A 22,040-nucleotide genomic window follows, 5' to 3' on the forward strand; every position below is an offset into this window, starting at 1 on the left:
GAAGAGAGACACAAGTTGAGAATGAAGGGGGTGAAAGAGCGCCCCAAAGACACTGAAAGAGAGGCTTGACAGTATAGTGAGCCAGGCCTAGTTAAAAGAGATTGTAAAGCTGAAAGAGGGGTCAAGGACCCAAACATCAAAAGAGCTAAGTTGAGAAGGGAGGGGGTGAAAGAGCACCCAGAGAGACTGAAATAGAGGATTGGCAGGTTAGTGAACCGGGCCTAGTTAAGATAGATTACAGAGTTAAAAGAAAGGGGTCTGGGACCCACAGAACCAGATGAGAAGTACAAGGGAAGAGAACCTTTGGCATAAAGCACGAGAAGTCTAGAGGAAAAGTACCTTTGGCACAAAGCACAAGAAGTCCAGGTGAAGAAAACCTTTGGTATAAGTTACGAGAAGACCAGGAGCAAAGAACCTTTCGCACACGTTGCGCGATATCCAAGAGGAGAGACTTTTTAGCAAAAGTCACGGAAAGCCCAAGGAGGAAAAAAAGACCCTTTTGGCACAAATCACGAGAAGACCAGAAGAAGGGAGTCATATCCTTTGGCAGAAGACAGAATTGTGAAAAAGCGACTATTGATAAAGCGAAGTTGAAGAAGGCTTGGGGAAGGGAGACGCCTTCCCAATATTGTTTTGGAACATCCTCAAGCATCCTGAAGAAGGGAGTCATCCTGTTCTAAGCAGGGTTTAGTTTCGTTATAGGTTTTCTGTTAAAGTGTAAGGGACGGAAATAGGTTTAGGAAACAGGTCAGTGGACTTTATACTTTTGACATCATCCTTAGTTTTGGTTGAGGCAGGGAAAACCCTCTTAGAGACAGGTAGGGTTCTTGCTTATTTTCAGTCCAATATAAGTCTATACCAACAAGTCTATGCCACCCTTGTGTCCCGAGTCTACCTATGCACCCTTACAATAGCCACTGTATCAAAAATGAACTGATTTTTTTAGAATAGCCAATGTGTTGAACATAGCTGCACTGAATTCAGCTACACTTTGAATCTGCCACTGTGTTATTTCTAGTTGTCTTTCAGTACAGCCCCCTGCACTGAAGCAAGCTGTAATTTGACAGTAGCATCTGCTTCAGTTCTAGCGGTGCTTGAACCGGGGCACTGTGCTGAACCTAATTGCCACTGAGCTGCATTCTGTGTGCAGTCACTGTTTAACCCTAGCTGTACTTTAACTTCTCCAGCGCTCCCATGCTAGCAGTGCTTTGGAGTTCACTGCTGTGTTAAATCTAGTTCCATTCTGAGAATAGCCATTGCACTCAATCTCCCTGTAGCCATAAACTTGATTACAGCAGTGTCCCAAAATGTGCCTCCTTCCTTAATCTAGCCTCCTTGGAGTACAGAAGCAACATGCTATCCAAATGAAAACCAACTCCCAGATCAGAGAGGCACCTGGTGCACCAAAGATGTGGGCAACTGCTCTGCGGACCCCTGCCCCGCCACACATCCAGCCCTTGGGGGAGAACTGCTGCCCTCAGACACTTCCCTCTGCCGTCTCACAAATGTTAGCCCTAACCTTCCCACACCGCCCTCTAATACCCTACTGACCACCCTCCCTCTGACCCCTTCATTCCCCAGTCTTTGCATCTATTACTGCCACTCATGCTTCCCTTACCAACACCCCTTCCTGGGCCGCCCGCCGACCTTCACACACACACCACAGGTACCAAAGAACCCCCTCAAACACAGAATTTGAAACAACCGGACCCTCTCATCTCTGCAAACGTCTCCCTATCTCGCTCCCAGTTTCTTGCATGCATCCCTCAGCTTCACCATTACGACTTCCACCACCTCTCTCAACCCACTGAAATCCATCTTCAACACTTCCTTCAACTCCCTCAGCAATCCCCCTTCAGTCCTCTCGACAATCCCCTGGAAATCAGCAACCCAGCATCATGTAAGACCTTACACTCTACCTTTTTTCCAAACCCCTTTCATCAATAACCCTGCTCGCGACCCCATTCACCAACCTGCACATTCATCTGCCCTCTACCCTCCTGACTCCACACCTGCAATCCCCTCTCAGACTCCCTTTACCACCTCCCCAATCCAATTCTCCTCCCTTGAAACTGTACATCATGAGCCTTCCTTTCTGACCTTCAAAGAATACTCAGAGCCTTCCCATCACCTTGACATCAGAGATACCTCACCCTCCCCTAACTACCTCTCCCCTTCTACTTCCACCCTCTCTTCCACTCCCTGCACTCCCTAATTCACACTGCACTGCCCAATGGGGACCCGACAAGGGAATACATTCCCTGCCCTCCAACACCACCACACAGGCACTCCGTAGCCCGCATTTCCGGGGGCAAACAGCCGCCCCCCACTCCTTACTCTCATACATCCTCATTAACACCAGATCTGTTGCCCAAAAGCGACAACATATACAAACTCATTTCCTCAGAAAGTCCAGACATCCCTTCATCACAGAAACCTGGTTCTCTGATGGCTTCCGACCCATCGCACACAAGGCATTCCCCCCAGGCTACTCATCGCCCACAACAGAACTTGCAGAGCAGGCGTGATCGTCATCCTACACAAATCAAACGTCTCCATTTCACACTCTGAACAACAAGCCTGCAATGTAGACTGTGAATCCTTCCTTGTGAAATATCTCATCAACCAATCTCTTACCCACAGCTTTTTACACATCTACGGACCTCCCGGCAACCACCTCTCAGGTAGGCGGGACAGCAATGAACCTGCAAATAAAATGTACCGAGACCAGAGAAAATAAACTCTAGCAGACAACAGGACAGAATGCACGCCACATCTACGAAACCGGCAAACAAGCCAGAGGACACAGGCACATATCAAACTCGATGCTTATGAAAAATAAACGTTGACAAGACCACCCACTACACACATTTGCCACCACACACTACTCTTAAGACACACCGCACAACACATCTGCCATAAAAATGCAGCTATCCCCAATGACAAAAATTCAGTCTAGCTGGACACATAATGAACCTCCTGCATGCTCATACTATCCAGGCGATCCTAAAGCAGCCATCCACATGCCAGCTCGATATGGGTAACTAGTAGAGACTTGACGACCCCTACCCTCCTTCGTATTGACCATAATTCATGCAGTGTCCCGATGGGACCAGCAGGCCTTGGTGCACAGATGCCCTCTCCGCCCCAAACAGAGAAACAAACACAGTGTGTATGGTCTTCGATCCATGCTCGTGCACTGCCCTGCGTGCTGACACAATGCTGTATTTATTGACATGGCACAATGAAGAACTCCGTCTTCGCACATTAAAAGGAGACCACACCGCAATGCACACACGCATTCTAAACTCATCTGCCAAATTTCTCAGACCAGGGAGACTTTAGGGCCCCAAGGGCGTTCACCTTCAGCACTTTGAGGCCATACCAATGGGAAAAGGCACTATACAAATGAAAAATGATATTACATTACCTTGCAGAGCTTTTGAAAACTTTCATTAGGCAACACTGGATGTATCATATGTAAGTGCTGTTTAACGTAAATCTGAAGCTATAACAACATTTTTAAATGAAAACGTTTTCATGAATCTGCATATACTGTGCAATATAAGTTATAAATGTTATCAGTAAATTGTAGTTGTACTGTATTCATCACAGTCAAGTGTGAAAAGTATGAATTAATCTACCACACTTCAAGATTGTTACCTACTGTTTTTGAAAACATGTAAACAATCGAATTGGCCATTTTAAGCATTACACAGTAACAGATTTTGTATGAAACTGTTCTTTACATTTAATATTATGTAATAGGATTTGACTTAAAACAGAAAAGGGACTAACGTTGAAGCACATGACAGTGCACAAAGCAGATGGGGTTTAAAGAAAATGACAGATCTTTCACAGCAGCAACCTCTTGGCTTAGTGGTTAATGAAAAAAGCACGAGTCCGGGAACTCCGCAGGTCGAGTGCCCGCAATGGACTTTTATATCCAGTTTAAAACGATAGATCGAAGGTTGTTTTTTTTTCATTTACGACATTGTTTGGCATGTAGTGACATGCACATCTGAGACTTTTTTTCTCAATTTTGAAATGTTTTGCCATGGCATGTGACACCTGCCAGTGGCACGTGCTCTTGTAGTAGTGACATGCAGTGACACCTGTCACATGCCATATTCGGCTCCTACACCTACTGCTTTCAGGTGCTTCTACACTGAGATATTGCTGACTCTGGCAAATTCATGTTATTTCAAAGGAAGAGTTTAAAAACTAATGCCTGCTAGCGGGAAAGTGGCCGTGTGTCGGAGGGCATAGTAGCAGGTCTACAGGCGGAAGCACAGTTCTTACCTGTCTGCCCGCTAGTGTGCATCTTGTCACCCACTGCAGAGCCCTGAGCACAGCTAAATGGGTGTTCCGCCTGCCGTGCTACTCCAGGGTGTAGTAGTGCAGGTCGCCGTGGAATGTGGAATGGACAGACCTGCTTGCGGGAGTAGGAAATGGTTGCCGGGCAAACTTCTGGCCCTGCAGCAAGGGCCACCACAACCAACGTCAAGCAGTGACGATGTCACATAAGCCGCCCGCGGCGCACAGTCATTCAATGTAAACAAAGCAGTGCAGTGAACAAGAGCAACCTGGGCGATCTGGACAAACCAGAAGGCGGGGCTTAGCTGCAGGAAGGAGGGAGAGAGTGCGCACACCTAATTACACTTACTGGAGCAGTTCAACTGAAAGGGCAGCAGGGGGCGCTGCGTCTTCACTTGCACATCGTATATGAAGGAGACAGCCCTTATGTGCACATACCAGGGCCCAAGCATTAAGTTTACCCGGAAAAACCTGTACACGTGGAGACACTGATGAACAAATATCTCAAGTAACACCCCAGTGCTGGTCAAGCACTACATCTGCACACAAATACATACAGGCGAACTTTATAGTACATCCAATTAAGAATAAGTGTGTTTGACAATCAGCCTGTAATGAAATAAGGTACGTCGGCAGGGGGAAATAATCAAAAAAGGCAACATGCTTGGCTAGTAATCTTTAAGGCTGAGAGCCTGCGCTTTAGGTATCAACATGGACCAAGAAAAAGGGGCCCCTGCACCCAAAATAATGGCATTACATTTCCTTGAGTTGTGCCTTGCGTTTTGGCCTGGGGAACATTTGTGGCAAATTATACATTTAAAGCACATCCCGCCGGTAACAATGGTCAACAACGAGCAGCTTTGTTAAACCCTAAGTCATCAAACTGTCCCCCCAATGGCTAATACAACAAAAGATGACGCTGACTTTACCATTTATTCAGCTGATGTCTTATTCACAGGCCGAAGTTAGCTTCTTATTCACAGCTTCGTATTTTCAGGCCAAATTTAGCGATGTATTCAAGCAACATAAATTAAAAGTACAATTTATTTAGTTAATACTTCCTTTTCATCCTCTAGATCAAATGAGATAAGCATGTATGTTCTGGTATTTACCAACTGCTTTCGTTCTTGCATAAATCAGGCCAAGAGACAGTGTAGTAAGTAGAAATACGCTTTTTATTAATCTCAAGCATAGGCACGTGTAGCCCCTGTGTCATTTTAACCCAGAATAGTGTTTTCCCTGTCTAAACTTTGAACTGTGGTGGATAGGGTAAAATGCTGCCTGGACAGAAGGAGTTAAACTTTTAGCACACCATTTCCTGGTTGTGGTGCCATGCTTAGTGTTTATTGGCTGGTCTAAACTGCAGTATGGGCTGCCTAGCAGTAGGTGGAAGCAGTGTCCCCAGAAAGGTTGGAAGGGAATAACTGACTGTATCTTAGTGATGCACGACAGACAGTGGATTGGACCGATGTGTGGGCGAACTTTTTGACAGGAAAGAGAGCTATGACCAAAGGGTTTCAGTGAGAGAGAAACAGAGGAGACAAATAGGCCGATTCATGGAATTAATGTGCGCTGAAAATTCCGACGCAGAGGTGCCAAAACGTGCGATTCGCAGTAAAAGAGCGAAAATCGCAGTGCAACTGCGAAAATCGCAGGGAAACCAGCGCACAACGATTCATGGAAGTCGTGCGCGAGAAAAATATTGGATGTGCGCTGAAAAAGTGCGCGGCGCACGCCGGCGCACAGGTCATCCAACGGCGTGCACCACGGCCGCTGCGAAATCGCACATAGCGCAGCGCACATAACAAAAGTAGGCGGAACACGGGGCGTAACACCCGGAATGGGGAACAACGCATGAAAATATGGGCGTTACGGGGGAAGTACAGGAGGCAAGTGTGCAGAACGCCCACACGCTCGCCCACAACTCGTATTCATGGAATCGAATAGGGCAAACCAGCGCACGGTCAAAGACGCGCACAGCGCCAAAGAAGTCCGCCACAAGAAAGCAGGCGGTAGCGTCCCTGCGCCTGAAATAAATGTGCGCCAAAATGTGCACTAACAAAAAGCACCTATATACAGCTATGATGAATGATCCATACTGTGGCCTTCTAGGACAAATGAGGTGCAAAGTGGTACCGACAAACACGGACACCCGCTGTGTGAAAAATAGCGTGTGCGTGTATTACGGGGTGCGCAGGAACTTCCACACGCGATTGGCCAGGGTACGTGTATTCCGGGATGCGCCGGAAGTTTCACACGCGATTTCAGCAGGGTACGTGTATTCCAAGGTGCGCGGGAAGTTTCACACGCAAATTCTCAGGGTACATGTATTTCGGTGTGCGCGTGAAATTTCACACGCAAATTCAGCAGCCTACATGTATTTCGGGGGTGCCAGGGAGTCCTACACGTGAATTGGCTGTGAGGGTCCTTCCAGCTGTCCCCTCTACACCCTCCACGGCCCCTGCAGGCGACCCGCACCACAGGGGACTACCCTGCACCCCTGCACATGTCCCGCAGGCAGCCCATCCACCATGGCCATGCCCCCCAGCCAACCCACATATCACCTTGCACTAACGCCCACCAACTCATGTCCCCCTGCACCCCCACCCCCCAGCATCCAGGGGCACCCTCCACCAGGCCCCACTCATGTCCAACTCATGTCCCCCTGCACCCCTCTGCATCCAGGGCACCCTCCACCAGGCCCCGACTCCTGTCTCCCTGCTACCCCCAACCCCCTGCATTCAGGGGCACCCTCCACCAGGCCCCCACTCATGTATCCCTGCACCCCCACCCCCCTGCATCCAGGGGCACCCTCCACCAGTCCCCCACTCATGTCCAACTCATGTCCCCCTGCATCCCCAGCCCCCAGCATCCAGGGGCACCCTCCACCAGGCCCCCACTCATGTCCAACTCATGTCCCCCTGCACCCCCACCCCCCTGCATCCAGGGGCACCCTCCACCAGGCCCCCACTCCTGTCTCCCTGCACCCCCACCCCCTGCATCCAGGGGCACCCTCCACCAAGCCCCCACTCATGTATCCCTGCACACCCACCCTCCTGCATCCAGGGGCACCCTCCACCAGGCCCCCACTCCTGTCTCCCTTCACCCCCACCCCCCAGCATCCAGGGGCACCCTCCACCAGGCCCCCACTCATGTCCAACTCATGACCCCCTGCACCCCCACCCCCCAGCATCCAGGGGCACCCTCCACCAGGCCCCACTCATGCCCAACTCATGTCCCCCTGCACCCCCACCCCCCTGCATCCAGGGGCACCCTCCACCAGGCCCCCACTCCTGTCTCCCTGCACCCTCACCCCCCTGCATTCAGGGGCACCCTCCACCAGGCCCCCACTCATGTATCCCTGCACCCCCACCCCCATGCATCCAGGGGCACCCTCCACCAGGCCCCCACTCATGTATCCCTGCACCCCCACCAGCCTGCATCCAGGGGCACCCTCCGCCAGGCCCCCACTCATGTCCAACTCATGTCCCCCTGCACCCCCACCCCCCAGCATACAGGGGCACCCTCCACCAGGCCCCACTCATGTCCAACTCATGTCCCCCTGCACCCCCACCCCCCTGCATCCAGGGGCACCCGCCACCAGGCCCCCACTCATGTCCAACTCATGGCCCCCTGCACTCCCACCCCCCTGCATCCAGGGGCACCCTCCACCAGGCCCCCACTCCTGTCTCCCTGCACCCCCACCCCCTGCATCCAGGGGCACCCTCCACCAGGCCCCCACTCATGTCCCCCTGCACCCCCACCCCCCAGCATCCAGGGGCACCCTCCACCAGGCCCCACTCATGTCCAACTCATGTCCCCCTGCAACCCCACCCCTCTGCATCCAGGGCACCCTCCACCAGGCCCCGACTCCTGTCTCCCTGCACCCCCACCCCCCTGCATTCAGGGGCACCCTCCACCAGGCCCCCACTCATGTATCCCTGCACCCCCACCCCCCTGCATCCAGGGGCACCCTCCACCAGTCCCCCACTCATGTCCAACTCATGTCCCCCTGCATCCCCAGCCCCCAGCATCCAGGGGCACCCTCCACCAGGCCCCCACTCATGTCCAACTCATGTCCCCCTGCACCCCCACCCCCCTGCATCCAGGGGCACCCTCCACCAGGCCCCCACTCATGTCCAACTCATGTCCCCCTGCACCCCCACCCCCCTGCATCCAGGGGCACCCTCCACCAGGCCCCCACTCCTGTCGCCCTGCACCCCCACCCCCTGCATCCAGGGGCACCCTCCACCAAGCCCCCACTCATGTATCCCTGCACCCCCACCCTCCTGCATCCAGGGGCACCCTCCACCAGGCCCCCACTCCTGTCTCCCTTCACCCCCACCCCCCAGCATCCAGGGGCACCCTCCACCAGGCCCCCACTCATGTCCAACTCATGACCCCCTGCACCCCCACCCCCCAGCATCCAGGGGCACCCTCCACCAGGCCCCACTCATGCCCAACTCATGTCCCCCTGCACCCCCACCCCCTGCATCCAGGGGCACCCTCCACCAGGCCCCCACTCCTGTCTCCCTGCACCCCCACTCCCCTGCATTCAGGGGCACCCTCCACCAGGCCCCCACTCATGTATCCCTGCACCCCCACCCCCCTGCATCCAGGGGCACCCTCCACCAGTCCCCCACTCATGTCCAACTCATGTCCCCCTGCACCCCCACCCCCCAGCATCCAGGGGAACCCTCCACCAGGCCCCCACTCATGTCCAACTCATGTCCCCCTGCACCCCCACCCCCCTGCATCCAGGGGCACCCTCCACCAGGCCCCACTCATGTCCAACTCATGTCCCCCTGCACCCCCACCCCCCTGCATCCAGGGGCACCCTCCACCAGGCCCCCACTCCTGTCTCCCTGCACCCCCACCCCCCAGCATCCAGGGCACCCTCCACCAAGCCCCCACTCATGTCCAACTCATGTCCCCCTGCACCCCCACCCCCCAGCATCCAGGGGCACCCTCCACCAGGCCCCACTCATGTCCAACTCATGTCCCCCTGCACCCCCACCCCCTGCATCCAGGGGCACCCTCCACCAGGCCCCCACTCCTGTCTCCCTGCACCCCCACCCCCCTGCATCCAGGGGCACCCACCACCAGGCCCCTACTCATGTCCCCCTGCACCCCCACCCCCCAGCATCCAGGGGCACCCTCAACCAGGCCCCACTCATGTCCAACTCATGTCCCCCTGCACCCCCACCCCCCTGCATCCAGGGGCACCCTCCACCAGGCCCCCACTCATGTCTCCCCCCCCCCCACACCCCACCAGTGCGATTTGCCTGGGTACGTGTATTTCAGGGGTGCGCGGGTAGTCTTACATGCAATTTCATCAGGGTACGTGTATTATGGGTCCGTGTGAACTTCCACACGCAATATCAGCAGGGTACGTGTATTACGTGTGTCGCGTGAACTTCCACACGCGACTATGCCTGTAAGAGTGGGGTACGTCTAGTCCTGGGATGGGCGGGAATATTTACTTGCGACTGGGCCTGGGAGAGCGTGTCACGTGTATTCCTGGGGTGGGCGGGAAGATTTACACGGTCGCCTACAACGCACCCAAAAAAAAGGTCCAATCAGGAAACATGGTGCACGTCCCGCGCAGCATAAAAGAGTGCGCAAACAACAAACAAGCTCAGACGCAAGGATTAATATACCGTTCCTAGCAGCAGTGGCCGTGGGATACCGCAGGAGGAGGAGGATAGTCAGGGCCAGAATCTTCACACCCAGAACCAGCCTATTTGGTATGCCTGATGACCAGGTGTATGGGAGGTACAGGTTTCCACCACACATAATACTCGACCTGGTCAGTGAGTGGGAGGATAACCTCACATCACCCACCCTGTGCTCCCAAGCACTCAGCCCCCTGGAGAAGGTCCTCAATGTACTGCACTTCTTGGCTACCGGATCATTTCAGCGGACAAGTGCCATAGTGGGGGGGGTGTCACAGGCCACGCAGTCACGGTGCCTACACCAGGTGTTGGCCATCATCACTGCACGCACATCAGTCCGCAGGCACATATACCTGCCCAGAACACCTGCAGAAAGGCAGGCTGTCAGCCAGGATTTCTACAGGGTGGCACAATTCCCCAAAGTGCTAGGTGCCATTGATTGCACCCATGTGGCTCTACGTCCCCCCAGGGCATCTGAGCACATCTATAGAAACCGCAAGCACTGGCATTCCATCTACGTCCAGGTATATGTGATGCCAAGGGAATCATCACCTCAGTATATGGCAACTATCCAGGGTCCACCCACGACAGCTTCATTTACAGGATGTCAACCCTAAACCGGGACATGGAAGCTGGGCGGCATGGCGATGCATGGCTGCTTGGTGAGTATAAATGCCACAGCACACGCATGCATGACAGATACAGAGTAATGTCACTACACCACTAATGATCCCCATCAACACCTCTCCTACCCTCTGAGCACCCACATGATGACGCCAATTCGGAACCCTATCACGCCTCCCGAGGTAAGATACAACACAGCCCATATTGCAACCCGGGGCATAGCGGAGCGCACATTCGGAGTGCTCAAGTCACGCTTTCGCTCCCTTGACCGTTCTGGCGGGCAGCTGTTATACGCTCAGGATCATAGTGGCAGCATGTGTCCTGCACAATGTTGCAACACGCCGGGGCCTGGCTGTGGACATGGTGGTACCCCCACATCCCCAACCACATGCATGCCCGCTGCGCATGGGAGGGGAAAGGGCACGGGGTGAGGCAGCCTGTACGCAGCTGGTGGCTAATTACTTCACATAGAAATCACATCCCTGTGGAGTGCACACAGCCCTGGCACATACCATCTGACAATCAATGATGACTCAATCTGACAATTCTGATGCATTAAGGGACAGTCAACTGTCAGAACCATAGCAGCCTGAGATTTTTCACCTGAAGTGTCACAATGTGTGCATCCCTACCTACACAAACACCACCAATGCAGTGTCATCAAAAGACACACTTCTATGCTGCAAAAATGAATACCCACTGGCAAAATACAACATGAGAACAGTGCCATGTCACCCAACCCCTCCCTGGTACGGCCATACAACACACCATGGCATGTCATTCTATGTGAGAGCAAACAAATTAATCCCCACAACATGACACAAGTGTCACCAACTACAGTGTCCCTAATGGAAACTGGCCACACATGAAATGCTCACAGTAATGCAGGACCAACAACAAACATTACCAAATATTTACCAATAATACTAATCACCTACACAACCTCCAACTGACCATAAACATGACAGTACGGACTTTAAAAATGGGTAGCCTCACTACCTGATAATGCCAGCACTTGGAACACTTCCAACTGTACAGTGTTAGCGCCACGCAAAAGTGTAGGTGCACTGCTTACAACATGGACTCCATTTCCAAAGTAGACCGCCTTGTGAAGACATGAGAAATGTACCTGCAAATTAGGAGGATGAGATGGATGCAGAGGAACATTTCAATACACCATGCAGTGTACAATACAACAACAATATGCACTAGGAATGTATACATAGTATTGAGTACAGACTGCCCACACATCAAATGGGAGTCCAACGTCACTGTGTAAGTTGATGTCACTTGGGCACACCGTTTTCAAACCCATGGAAACGGGAAGCAGGAGGGGTGTGTGTCACACAAACCCAAGCATCTGACCCAAATTCAGGACAAGCCTGCATGTGCCCAGCCACAATACAGTGTATGCCCACGGGAGCCACACAAGCCAACACACTGTCCAAATAATCAAAAATCAAAAAACAAAAATCAAAAATGGCCATGAATGGGCCAGGGGCGGTGGGGGAGGCCACCCAGGAGGTCCGAGGACAGGGTGCACACCAAAACCCACCTGTGTGGATCTTGCGAAAAAAAACACCTCCATGGGCTCATGGCCTGCACGGCTACCCTATTGTGGGAGAATCGCTGCTGTTGCTCTCCTCACCCTCTGCAGCTGCATCAGGAGGTGGTGGCACTATGGGAGGCAGCCCACGCAAAGCCCTAGTCTGGTCCTCCATGGCAGCAAGCATGCGGGTGTGGAAGGTCTGGTTCTGGAGGATAATCGTGCAGAGGTCCCCATGCAACAACTCACGGGATGCCCAGACCTCCTCCCTAATTGCATGCATCTCAGCTGAGAGCGTACGTGTGAGCCGCTCCAGCTGCTGTTCTGTCCTCGTGTTAGCTGAAGCCTCAAGCTCAACCAGAGTTACCCTGAGCTGACAGAGTTCCACCCTCAGGGCTTCCCTGTGGCCCTGGGACTCAATAGAAATGGCTTCCCGCAAAGTCTCCAGTGCCGCCCGCCGGTCCCTGTTGGACGCCAACATGTCCTCCCTGTGTGACTGGCAAATGGAGTCTGTTGCCTGCTGCAGTTGTTCAATCAGCCTTTCTTGGGGGACAATGGAAGTGACCACCCTATCCATGGCCTGAGCCATCATCTCATTTGATGCTGCCTGTTGGTTTGCCATACCGTATATGGATTGCTCCCATGCGGTATTGCCAGGTGGCATACGGCCACCGCTTCGGCGGGCACCACACCTGTCTGGGGCAAGGCGAACTGCGCCTTGCTGTGCCGGCACTGCCTGAGGCTGCAGGACTGCATCCCCCCTCTGATCTGCTGGCCCAGGAACAGGATCAGATGTAGCGGAGTGTGACCCTGCATCCGGAACCAGCAAAGGCGGACCAACCAACACTGACATCCCCATTGAGGGTTCTACCCCTGGTGCAGGTGGGTTGGACAGTACAGAATCCCTCCCAGAAACACTTACCTGCGACGGCACATTGGTCTCATCATCCGAATCGACACCTGAATAGAGCTCGGGGAAGGTGCACCCAGAGACACCCCTTGAGATGATGGTCTGCTGCAAGTGTGGGTTCTCACCCACCACCACACCACGTCCCTCACTGGTGCCCGGTCGGGCCTGAGACCCCTCCTGGGTCTGCACCATCTCCTCAACCCCAGCAGTATCAAGTGCGTCATCCCCTGCAAAGACATGAAAGAAAAGAAATGGGAACAGGCATTAGCACCATGGCACACAATTAGGGCTGAGAAGCAACAGAAACAGTACTTCATTGACACATGGCCCACATGACTATAACCCTCCCATGCATGCACTGTCACTGTGTATGAAGGGGAGGCAAATGGCACACATTGATGACACCAAGATGGAAGACCAACAAATATGCTGCATGCTGGCTAGCAGTGCCATCACACATTGGCCTGTGATTGGCATGTCCAATACACATACATGACACATGCCATCACACAGATGGCATGTACCCTAGCCATGTCACACATGTGACAACAGGACTGAGAAATGCCTAGTGAAAGTGATGGAATGCAGACAATCAGCCTGAATGAACACAGAATAATATGCAACTATGTTGTGGCAAGATGACACTTCAAGGGCAACTGGCGTGAGGTTGGGCTGAATGTCTACTGTTGCCAGAAGGGATACTGCAACACCCAAATCCTGTTGCACAGAATGTATTGGATGAAGCACATGGGTGACCCAAACCACTCAGGCACACACCCCTCACCTGGCACTCAATCAAAAGCAATCACACACACACCATGCACATGGATGACACACACATGCATGTGCACTCACCGGACAATGCCTCGTAATCTGGCAGGTCTCCCACGCCTTGGATATGTTCCTCCGTGACGCAGGTCCCAGCAACATACTCATGTGGAGTGAGTTCGATGTCCTCTGCTGGAGACCCACCTCCAGTCACTAGAGTTGGGGCATGAATTGAGGCCAGCTTTTTCTTTGCCCTGCGCTTCAGGTCATTCCAGCGTTTGTAGCAATCATTAGCTGTGCGCCTCACAAATCCAATGGCACTTATGAGCTCCGCAATGGTCTACCAGTGTGCCTGACGTTGTGCAGGTGTGGTCTTGCATTCTGCAGTAATCACCATTTCGCTGTCATGTGCGGACACATACTCCACAAGTGCATCAAGTTCGGCCTGATTGAAGCTGGGCTTCCTTGGTGGGCCGGACTGTGTAGCCGTGTCTGGGGCATCAGCCTGTACTGGACAAGCACTCTTCCTCTTCCGCTTGGAAGGTGGTGGTGATACTGAGTGTCCTCCGCCGCTCTGGACACTAGGGGCAGGAGCCCTGGTGGACTGTGGACTAGGAGTGTGGGAATGAACACTCACCATGGGACTTGGTGCAGGCATTAGCTGAAGTGTGATGTAGTCAGGGGGAACGTCAGCAGGATGGACTAGAACCGACACTGTCCTGGCTGGGAGACTCAGAGATGGGGTGGATGGAGCCGCAGCTGCCCCTGCAGCCTCCCCACCCTGCCTACTCGGAGCAGCAGATGACATAGCTGCCCCTGATCCACGTGGGCTGGTGACACCAACGTGCACCGCCGCACGTGGCCTAGACCTGCTGACCTGGAAGTCAGCCATGGAGTCACCCTGTGCCAGGTCTGGTGCCACAATGGGCTGGTCCAACAAGGGCTGAGCAGGGATGGTGTCAGCCACGTTACCCTCAACCGGGGGGGCATGGGTGTCCCAGACTTGCCACCCACACATGGGGGGCTAGGGGCACCCTGCAAGTCCCGGCCACGTCCCCTACTGTATCCACCATGGCCACCTCTTGTGGCTCGCCCACCTTTGCCACCCTTACCGCATGCTCGCCTCCCAACCATGGCACTGATATTGTTGTGCGTATGGGATTTGCAGTAAACTATTGTCCTGAGCAATTGGGGGTTAAAGGGGTAGGGTACTAGATGGAATTCGTACCCTAGTGCTCTAGCAAGGCTGTATGTGACCCCTGGGGGAAGATGACGGGTCACGCAACGCACAGGCACCCCGAAAAAGGGAGATAATGTGCACGCAATCCCTCCTAGACCACGTGCGTGGAAAAATAAACCTGCACTACACTGTGGCACCCAGAAACACAAAAATGAACGTATGCGTGTCACACGCAGCCTAGACTGACCTCTGAAAGGGTAGGCAACACACAGGGCAAGCACAGATGTCAAATACGTGCGCGACTCACCGTCTGCCAGGAAAAATCGTGTGAAATATACGCGCGTTGGTAACACCCCCACCAAAAGAAGAATTGTACGCTGTCTGAGGAGACAGGACAACAGGAGAAGTGAACGCTGTTTGAGGAAACAGGCCCAGGAAAAAGACAAGAAAAAGAAAAAGCTGTCAGAGGTAACAGGGAGTACGAACTTGGAACGCCGTGAAGTAAATCGCGTGTGAACCGACAAGAAGTACAGATTTCACCCACTCGCTCTCCACGAAAAGCATGTACAAGGAAATGGTGTTCTACACGTACCTTTTAAACATGCCCACACGTACGTCACTTCCACGTGTACGCGCTAAGGCCCCATCCTCCAATTACACGAGCTGACACTCTGACGTGCAGTCATTGGATGTGTAACATGCACCTGTGTACAGGGAAACGCCCGCGCACGCACATCACAGCCTCGGATACGCGCTGGTGTCCTTTGGGCCAATGAATTCACGTACGTGTGCTGACGCGCTTACGCGCTAAGGCCCTTTCCTCGAATTACATGCAGACGTGCTGGATTTTCACATGCACAATCACTCCGTATCAAGCTGGCCATGCGTAAGCACACGGAAGACCATGCTCCTGCCCAGAAGGCCGAATTACTGTCCCCAGAGCCCCGAGCACGCTCCCACATGCCATCTGCTGCTGCCTGATTGCCTGCTACCCACGTGCCCTGCCATTTGCTGCCTGCACATCAGCCAGGGGTGCTGTTGCTGTGAGCACCCCTGCTGGAACCGAAGACTCCCGACTGGGATTCCATCGCTCCACAGACCAGCCCCAGGACCCAGTTGCCCACCCACTCCTGCCTCTGGAGTTGTCATGTCGGGCACTGCAACATCTGGCACCACTGACAACCCCCGGCAGAGAGGCAGAGGGGCACCAGCTTCACTGCCACCGAAGTTGGTGTCCTGGTGGAGCAAGTCCTGGGGCAGTATGATGCCCTCTTCATAAGTTTGCGCGCCGACAAGGAAGGACGGACTCAGATCTGGACGGACATCGTGACTGCCATCAACGCGGAGGGGGTGGCAGTCCGACTATTCCATCATGTCAAGAAGCGCTGGGAGGACTTCAGGTCCAGGACCCTCAACAAGGCCCGGTGCCTCTTGAAGGCAGCGGATGCTAAGGGGCGCCGGGGCCACTTGTCGGCCGATCAGATGAGGGTCCTGGAACGCATATCCCCAGCGCTCCACGTCCAGGTCCTTGAGAGGCAGACCCGCCTGGAGTCGAGCGGTAAGTGTACATGCATCATGATTGTGAGCTGTGCGTGTGGTGATGTGCCAGTAGTGTGCAGGTTGCACATGTGTTTTTATGGGGCCAAGTATGGGGGGGTGTACAGGGCCGTGAGGCTAACACATGCGAGGGCTGTCATGTGTGAGACATGGATGGTGCTTGTGTGTGTAGGCTTGCATGCCAAATGCAGTTGTGTGGGCACACATGTTTGGATGAATGTGTATGTAAGTAGGCATGTTCGTGATGTCACACATGGATGTTTTTTCAGATGTATGTATCAGCACTGTGTACATGTGCATGTGCATGTGTATTTGATAAGGGTGCAACAGTTATGCAACATGGATGCATGTGACAGCGGGATGTGGAAGCCTGATTGGCATATGTGACATGGATGCCAATCTGAACACTGCGACAGTTGGCCGAGGTGTACACATGCATGCAAGTGTGGTGGTGTGTATGCATGTGTAGTGCACTCCCTGTGTTGCATGTGATGTCTGGCTCACCTTTGCCTGCTCATGCTGTTGTATGTGTATGGATGGTGCTGGCTGTTGCGATATGGCTGTGGGCGAGTGTGATGTTACTCATGTGTGCGAGTTGAAATGACATGTGTGTTGGCGAGTGTGATGCCATGTCTGAGGTTTGCCAATGCCCCTCATGTACAACTGTCATGTGTGTATGTGTCCATTGCACAGTGCCCTGATGCCTGTGTTTTATTTCTCCCTGTCTGCAGCGTCAACTGATGAAGAGGGCGGAGAAGGTGCTGTGGAGCACAGCGGCGGGGATCGCACCGCCAGCCGGAGACGCAAGGCCCGGCTCCCCTCCCAGGTTGTGATCTCGTCAGGGAGTGAGGAGTCCGGTGCCACGTCCCAGGCCGCAGCTGCCGGGGGGAGGTCCAAGAGGCGGAGGTCAGAGTTGGACTCCTCGGCAGCAGAAGGGGCAGCTGGGACCCCACAGGGCCCAACGGGGGAAGATGGCACGGAGTCATCCAGGTTGGTGGGGGGTTTGGTGGAGGAGGAGGCCGTGCAAGCGACAGAGACAGGGTCTGGAGGTGGGGATTCCACTGGTGCTAGTGGTGCAGTGTAGGACCAGGGACAGGAGGCAGCACAGGCCACCGCGGAGGTGCCTGTGTGCAATCCTGTCCCTGATCCTGTCACTGCATCATCTTGCACCAGCAGGGATGCCTACGTCCAGACCCGTTTTCAGGCAGGGGATGAGCTCTCAACAACTGGTCTTCCTCTGCCTGCGGACGTGGATATCCAGGTACGGGTTGAGCCTGTCCTGACTGGTGTGGCGTTGCGTCAACGGGCCATGCGAGGTGACCTGCAGTCTTTTCATGAGGAGACTGCATGTCATCTCGAATGGCTCGTTGACCGCGTCGGCCTAGTGGGACAGGTCACCCAGGCCGGATTCCTCCGTTTGCTGCAGCTTGCTCCGACCCCCTCCTCAACTGAACACCCTATGCGTCAGTCGTCCTCTGTGCCATCTTCCCACCCATTTGTCACCTGGGTGCCCTGTGAAGCTGCCTCTGACGGTGCAGCCAGGCTGGTGGAGGAGGCATCCCTGCCACAGTCAGGAGTCGGACGTCCAGCAGGGGTGGCCACATCAACGACTGCACCCCAGCCGGTGGAGGATGTGCAGGCAGCAGGAGCCAGGGCACGAGAACAGGCACAGCGGCAGCAGCAACAAGGTGGGAGCTATGATGGCTTGGGGCCTTCGACATCGGAGGGGCAGGCATCGGCCGGAGGGCAGGAGGACCCAGGACGGGAAGTGTCTTCCGTGTGGCAGCGGTTGGGCCACGCCATAAATGCGGAGCGGTAGCGGGCGGAAGAGGCACGGCTCACGATGGTCAGGGCGGAGAACTCCATGAGGCGGGCCGAGTGCCTCGAGGCAATCCGCAGGGAGTTGGAGGTGAACATGTCATCGGCCCTGCGGACCCTCGGGGCCATGGAGGAGGACCGCCTCCGGGACACTGAGCAGGAGTTCGATGATGCCCTGGCCCGGAACATCCCGAAGTGAGCCGTCGGACTGGCCCGCTGCCCTTGTAAATAGTTCTGTAGTTAGTGTTAGGTTTCCTTTGCTTTTTTATATTTTTTGGACCTTTTGGACAATGGACCACATTTTTGTATATAGTTTTTTTTTATTAGGTAGTGTTATTAGATATGTTTCATTTCTTCTGTTGGGATCATGGACCCTGGATTGTTTATCTGTATATAGTTGACTGTTGGATTTTTTGTTTTTATTTGGATTTTACCCATGGAGCAATGGTTTTTGGTTTTAATTTTCCATTGGATTTACTTTTGTGAACTGTGACTTTGGACACCTTTCCTTTGGATTATGATTTGTGGTTTTACATTATTTTACGGACATGCTGCTTTTTGTTTTTAATTCCCATTTTTGTGTGTTTATTTTTGATTCCATTTATGTTGCTTTTAATACATATTTTTTCATCATATTTCAATGTGTAGTATCATCTCATTGGTTTCATGCATGTCATGATATGGGTTTTGACATTCACTGACACCCATTGTGTGTATGTGAGGGACATGTCTTCATTTACATACTTGCCTCGGGGTTGTATCATGTAATTGGCATTTCTAAGTGGGTGGATGGAATACTTGGGTGGGTGTTTGGCATGTGGAGGCTGCCCGTAAGGGCCAGGGATCTAGATTGTGATGACGTGTTGGCTGGGGGACATGTGTGGGGGCCTGCTGGCAGGTGCCCCTGACTGGTGGGGGGTGGGGGTGCTGGGAGACATGAGTTGGACATGAGTGGGGGCCTGGTGGAGGGTGCCCCTGGATGCAGGGGGGTGGGGGTGCAGGGGGACTTGAGTTGGACATGAGTGGGGCCTGGTGGAGGGTGCCCCTGGATGCAGGGGGGTGGGGGTGCAGGGGGACATGAGTTGGACATGAGTGGGGCCTGGTGGAGGGTGCCCCTGGATGCAGGGGGGTGGGGGTGCAGGGAGACATGAGTGGGACCTGGTGGAGGGTGACCCTGGATGTAGGGGGGTCGGGGTGCAGGGAGACATGAGTGGAGCATGGTGGAGGGTGCCCCTGGATGCAGGGGGGTGGGGGTGCAGGGGGACAGGAGTGGGGGCCTGGTGGAGGGTGCACCACAGTGCTGGGGGGTGGGGGTGCAGGGGGACATGAGTTGGACATGAGTGGGGCCTGGTGGAGGGTGACCCTGGATGCAGGGAGGTGGGGGTGCAGGGGGACATGAGTTGGACATGAGTGGGGGCCTGGTGGAGGGTGCCCCACAGTGCTGGGGGGTGGGGGTGCAGGGAGACATGAGTTGGACATGAGTGGGGCCTGGTGGAGAGTGCCCCTGGATGCAGGGGGGTGGGGGTGCAGGGGGACATGAGTTGGAAATGAGTGGGGGCCTGCTGGCAGGTGCCCCTGACTGGTGGGGGGCGGGGGTGCTGGGAGACATGAGTTGGACATGAGTGGGGGCCTGCTGGCAGGTGCCCCTGACTGGTGGGGGTGCTGGGAGACATGAGTTGGACATGAGTGGGGGCCTGCTGGCAGGTGAGCCTGGCAGGTGACCCTGGCTGGTGGGGGGTGGGGGTGCTGGGAGACATGAGTTAGACATGAGTGGGGGCCTGGTGGAGGGTGCCCCTGACTGGTGGGGGGTGGGGATGCAGGGGGACATGAGTTGGACATGAGGGGCCTGGTGGAGGGTGCCCCTGGATGCAGGGGGGTGTGGGTGCAGGGGGACATGAGTTGGACATGAGTGGGGCCTGGTGGAGGGTGCCCCTGGATGCAGGGGGTGGGGGTGCAGGGAGACATGAGTGGGGCCTGGTGGAGGGTGCCCCTGGATGCAGGGGGGTGGGGGTGCAGGGAGACATGAGTGGGGCCTGGTGGAGGGTGCCCCTGGATGCAGGGGGTGGGGGAGCAGGGGGACATGAGTGGGGGCCTGGTGGAGGGTGCCCCAAAGTGCTGGGGGGTGGGGGTGCAGGGGGACATGAGTTGGACATGAGTGGGGCCTGGTGGAAGGTGCCCCTGGATGCAGGGTGCGGGGGGTGCAGGGAGACATGAGTGGGGCCTAGTGGAGAGTGCCCCTGGATGCAGGGGGGCGGGGGTGCAGGGGGACATGAGTTGGACATGAGTGGGGCCTGGTGGAGGGTGCCCTGCACTGCAGGGGGGTGGGGGTGCTGGGAGACATGCGTTGGTGGGCAGTGGTGCAAGGTGACATGTGGGTTGGCTGGGGGGCATGGCCATGGTGGATGGGCTGCCTGCGGGACATGTGCAGGGTAGTCCCCTGTGGTGTGGGCTGCCTGCAGGGGCCGTGGAGGGTGTAGAGTGAACAGCTGGGAGGACCCACACAGCCGATTCACGTGTAGGGCTCCCCGGCACCCCCGGAATACACGTAGGCTGCTGGATTCGCTTGTGGAATTTCCCACGCACCTTGGAATGCACGTACCCTGCTGAAATTGCGTGTGAAACTTCACGCGCAACCCGAAATACACGCACCACGGACAATCGCGTGTGGAACTTCCCGCGCACCCTGAAATACACGTGCACAGGGCAATCGCGTGTGGAACTTCCCGCGCACCCTGAAATACACGTACCCAGGGCAATTGCGTGTGGAACTTCCCGCGCACCCTGAAATACACGTACCCAGGGCAATCGCGTGTGGAACTTCCCGCGCACCCCGAAATACACGTACCCAGGGCAATCGTGTGTGGAACTTCCTGCGCACCCCGAAATACACGTACCCAGGGCAATCGCATGTGGAACTTCCCAAGCAACCCCGAAATACACGTACCCAGGGCAATCGCGTGTGGAACTTCCCGAAAACCCCGTAATACACGTACCCTGCTGATATCGCGTGGAAGTTCACGCAGACCCATAATACACGTACCCTGATGAATTTGCGTGTCAGACTACACGCGCACCCCTGAAATACACGTACCCAGGCGAATCACACTGCTGGGGGGTGGGGGAGTTGTAGACAGGAGTGGGGGCCTGGTGGAGGGTGCCCCTGGATGCTGGTGGGTGGAGGCGCAGGGAGACAGGAGTGGGGGCCTGGTGGAGGGTGCCCCTGCATGCTGGGGGGGTGGGGGTGCAGGGGGACATGAGTTGGACATGTGTGGGGGCCTGGTGAAGGGTGGCCCTGGATGCAGGGGGGTGGAGGTGCAGGGGGATATGAGTTGGACATGAGTGGGGCCTGGTGGAAGGTGCCCTGCACTGCGGGGGGTGGAGGTGCTGGGAGACATGAGTGGGGGCCTGGTGGAGGGTGCACCACAGTGCTGGTGGGTGGGGATGCAGGGGGACATGAGTTGGACATGTGTGGGGGCCTGCCGGCAGGTGCCCCACAGTGCTGGGGGGTGAGGGTGCTGGGAGACATGCGTTGTTGATCAGTGGTGCAAGGTGACATGTGGGTTGGCTGGGGGGCATGCCCATGGTGGATGGGCTGCCTGCGGGACATGAGCAGGGGTGCAGGGTAGTCCCCTGTGGTGTGGGCTG

At 55.0% G+C, this 22,040-nt stretch overlaps 1 protein-coding gene across 1 annotated transcript in view; it reads right to left on the minus strand.

Moving 5' to 3' along the window:
• The window catches only part of LOC138569399 (hexosaminidase D-like), a 644,991-nt gene extending 640,377 nt beyond the window's left edge, over positions 1-4,614 (minus strand). The window contains exon 1 of the mRNA XM_069647343.1: positions 4,303-4,614. Coding sequence (XP_069503444.1) covers positions 4,303-4,324 — 22 coding nt within the window. The 5' untranslated portion in view covers positions 4,325-4,614. The remainder of the gene's footprint in view (positions 1-4,302) is intronic.
• Between the last annotated feature and the right edge of the window lie 17,426 nt (positions 4,615-22,040).

This window comes from Ambystoma mexicanum, chromosome 2q, assembly GCF_040938575.1.
Source record: "Ambystoma mexicanum isolate Mex_15411 chromosome 2q, UKY_AmexF1_1, whole genome shotgun sequence".
Classification (NCBI taxonomy): domain Eukaryota; kingdom Metazoa; phylum Chordata; class Amphibia; order Caudata; family Ambystomatidae; genus Ambystoma; species Ambystoma mexicanum.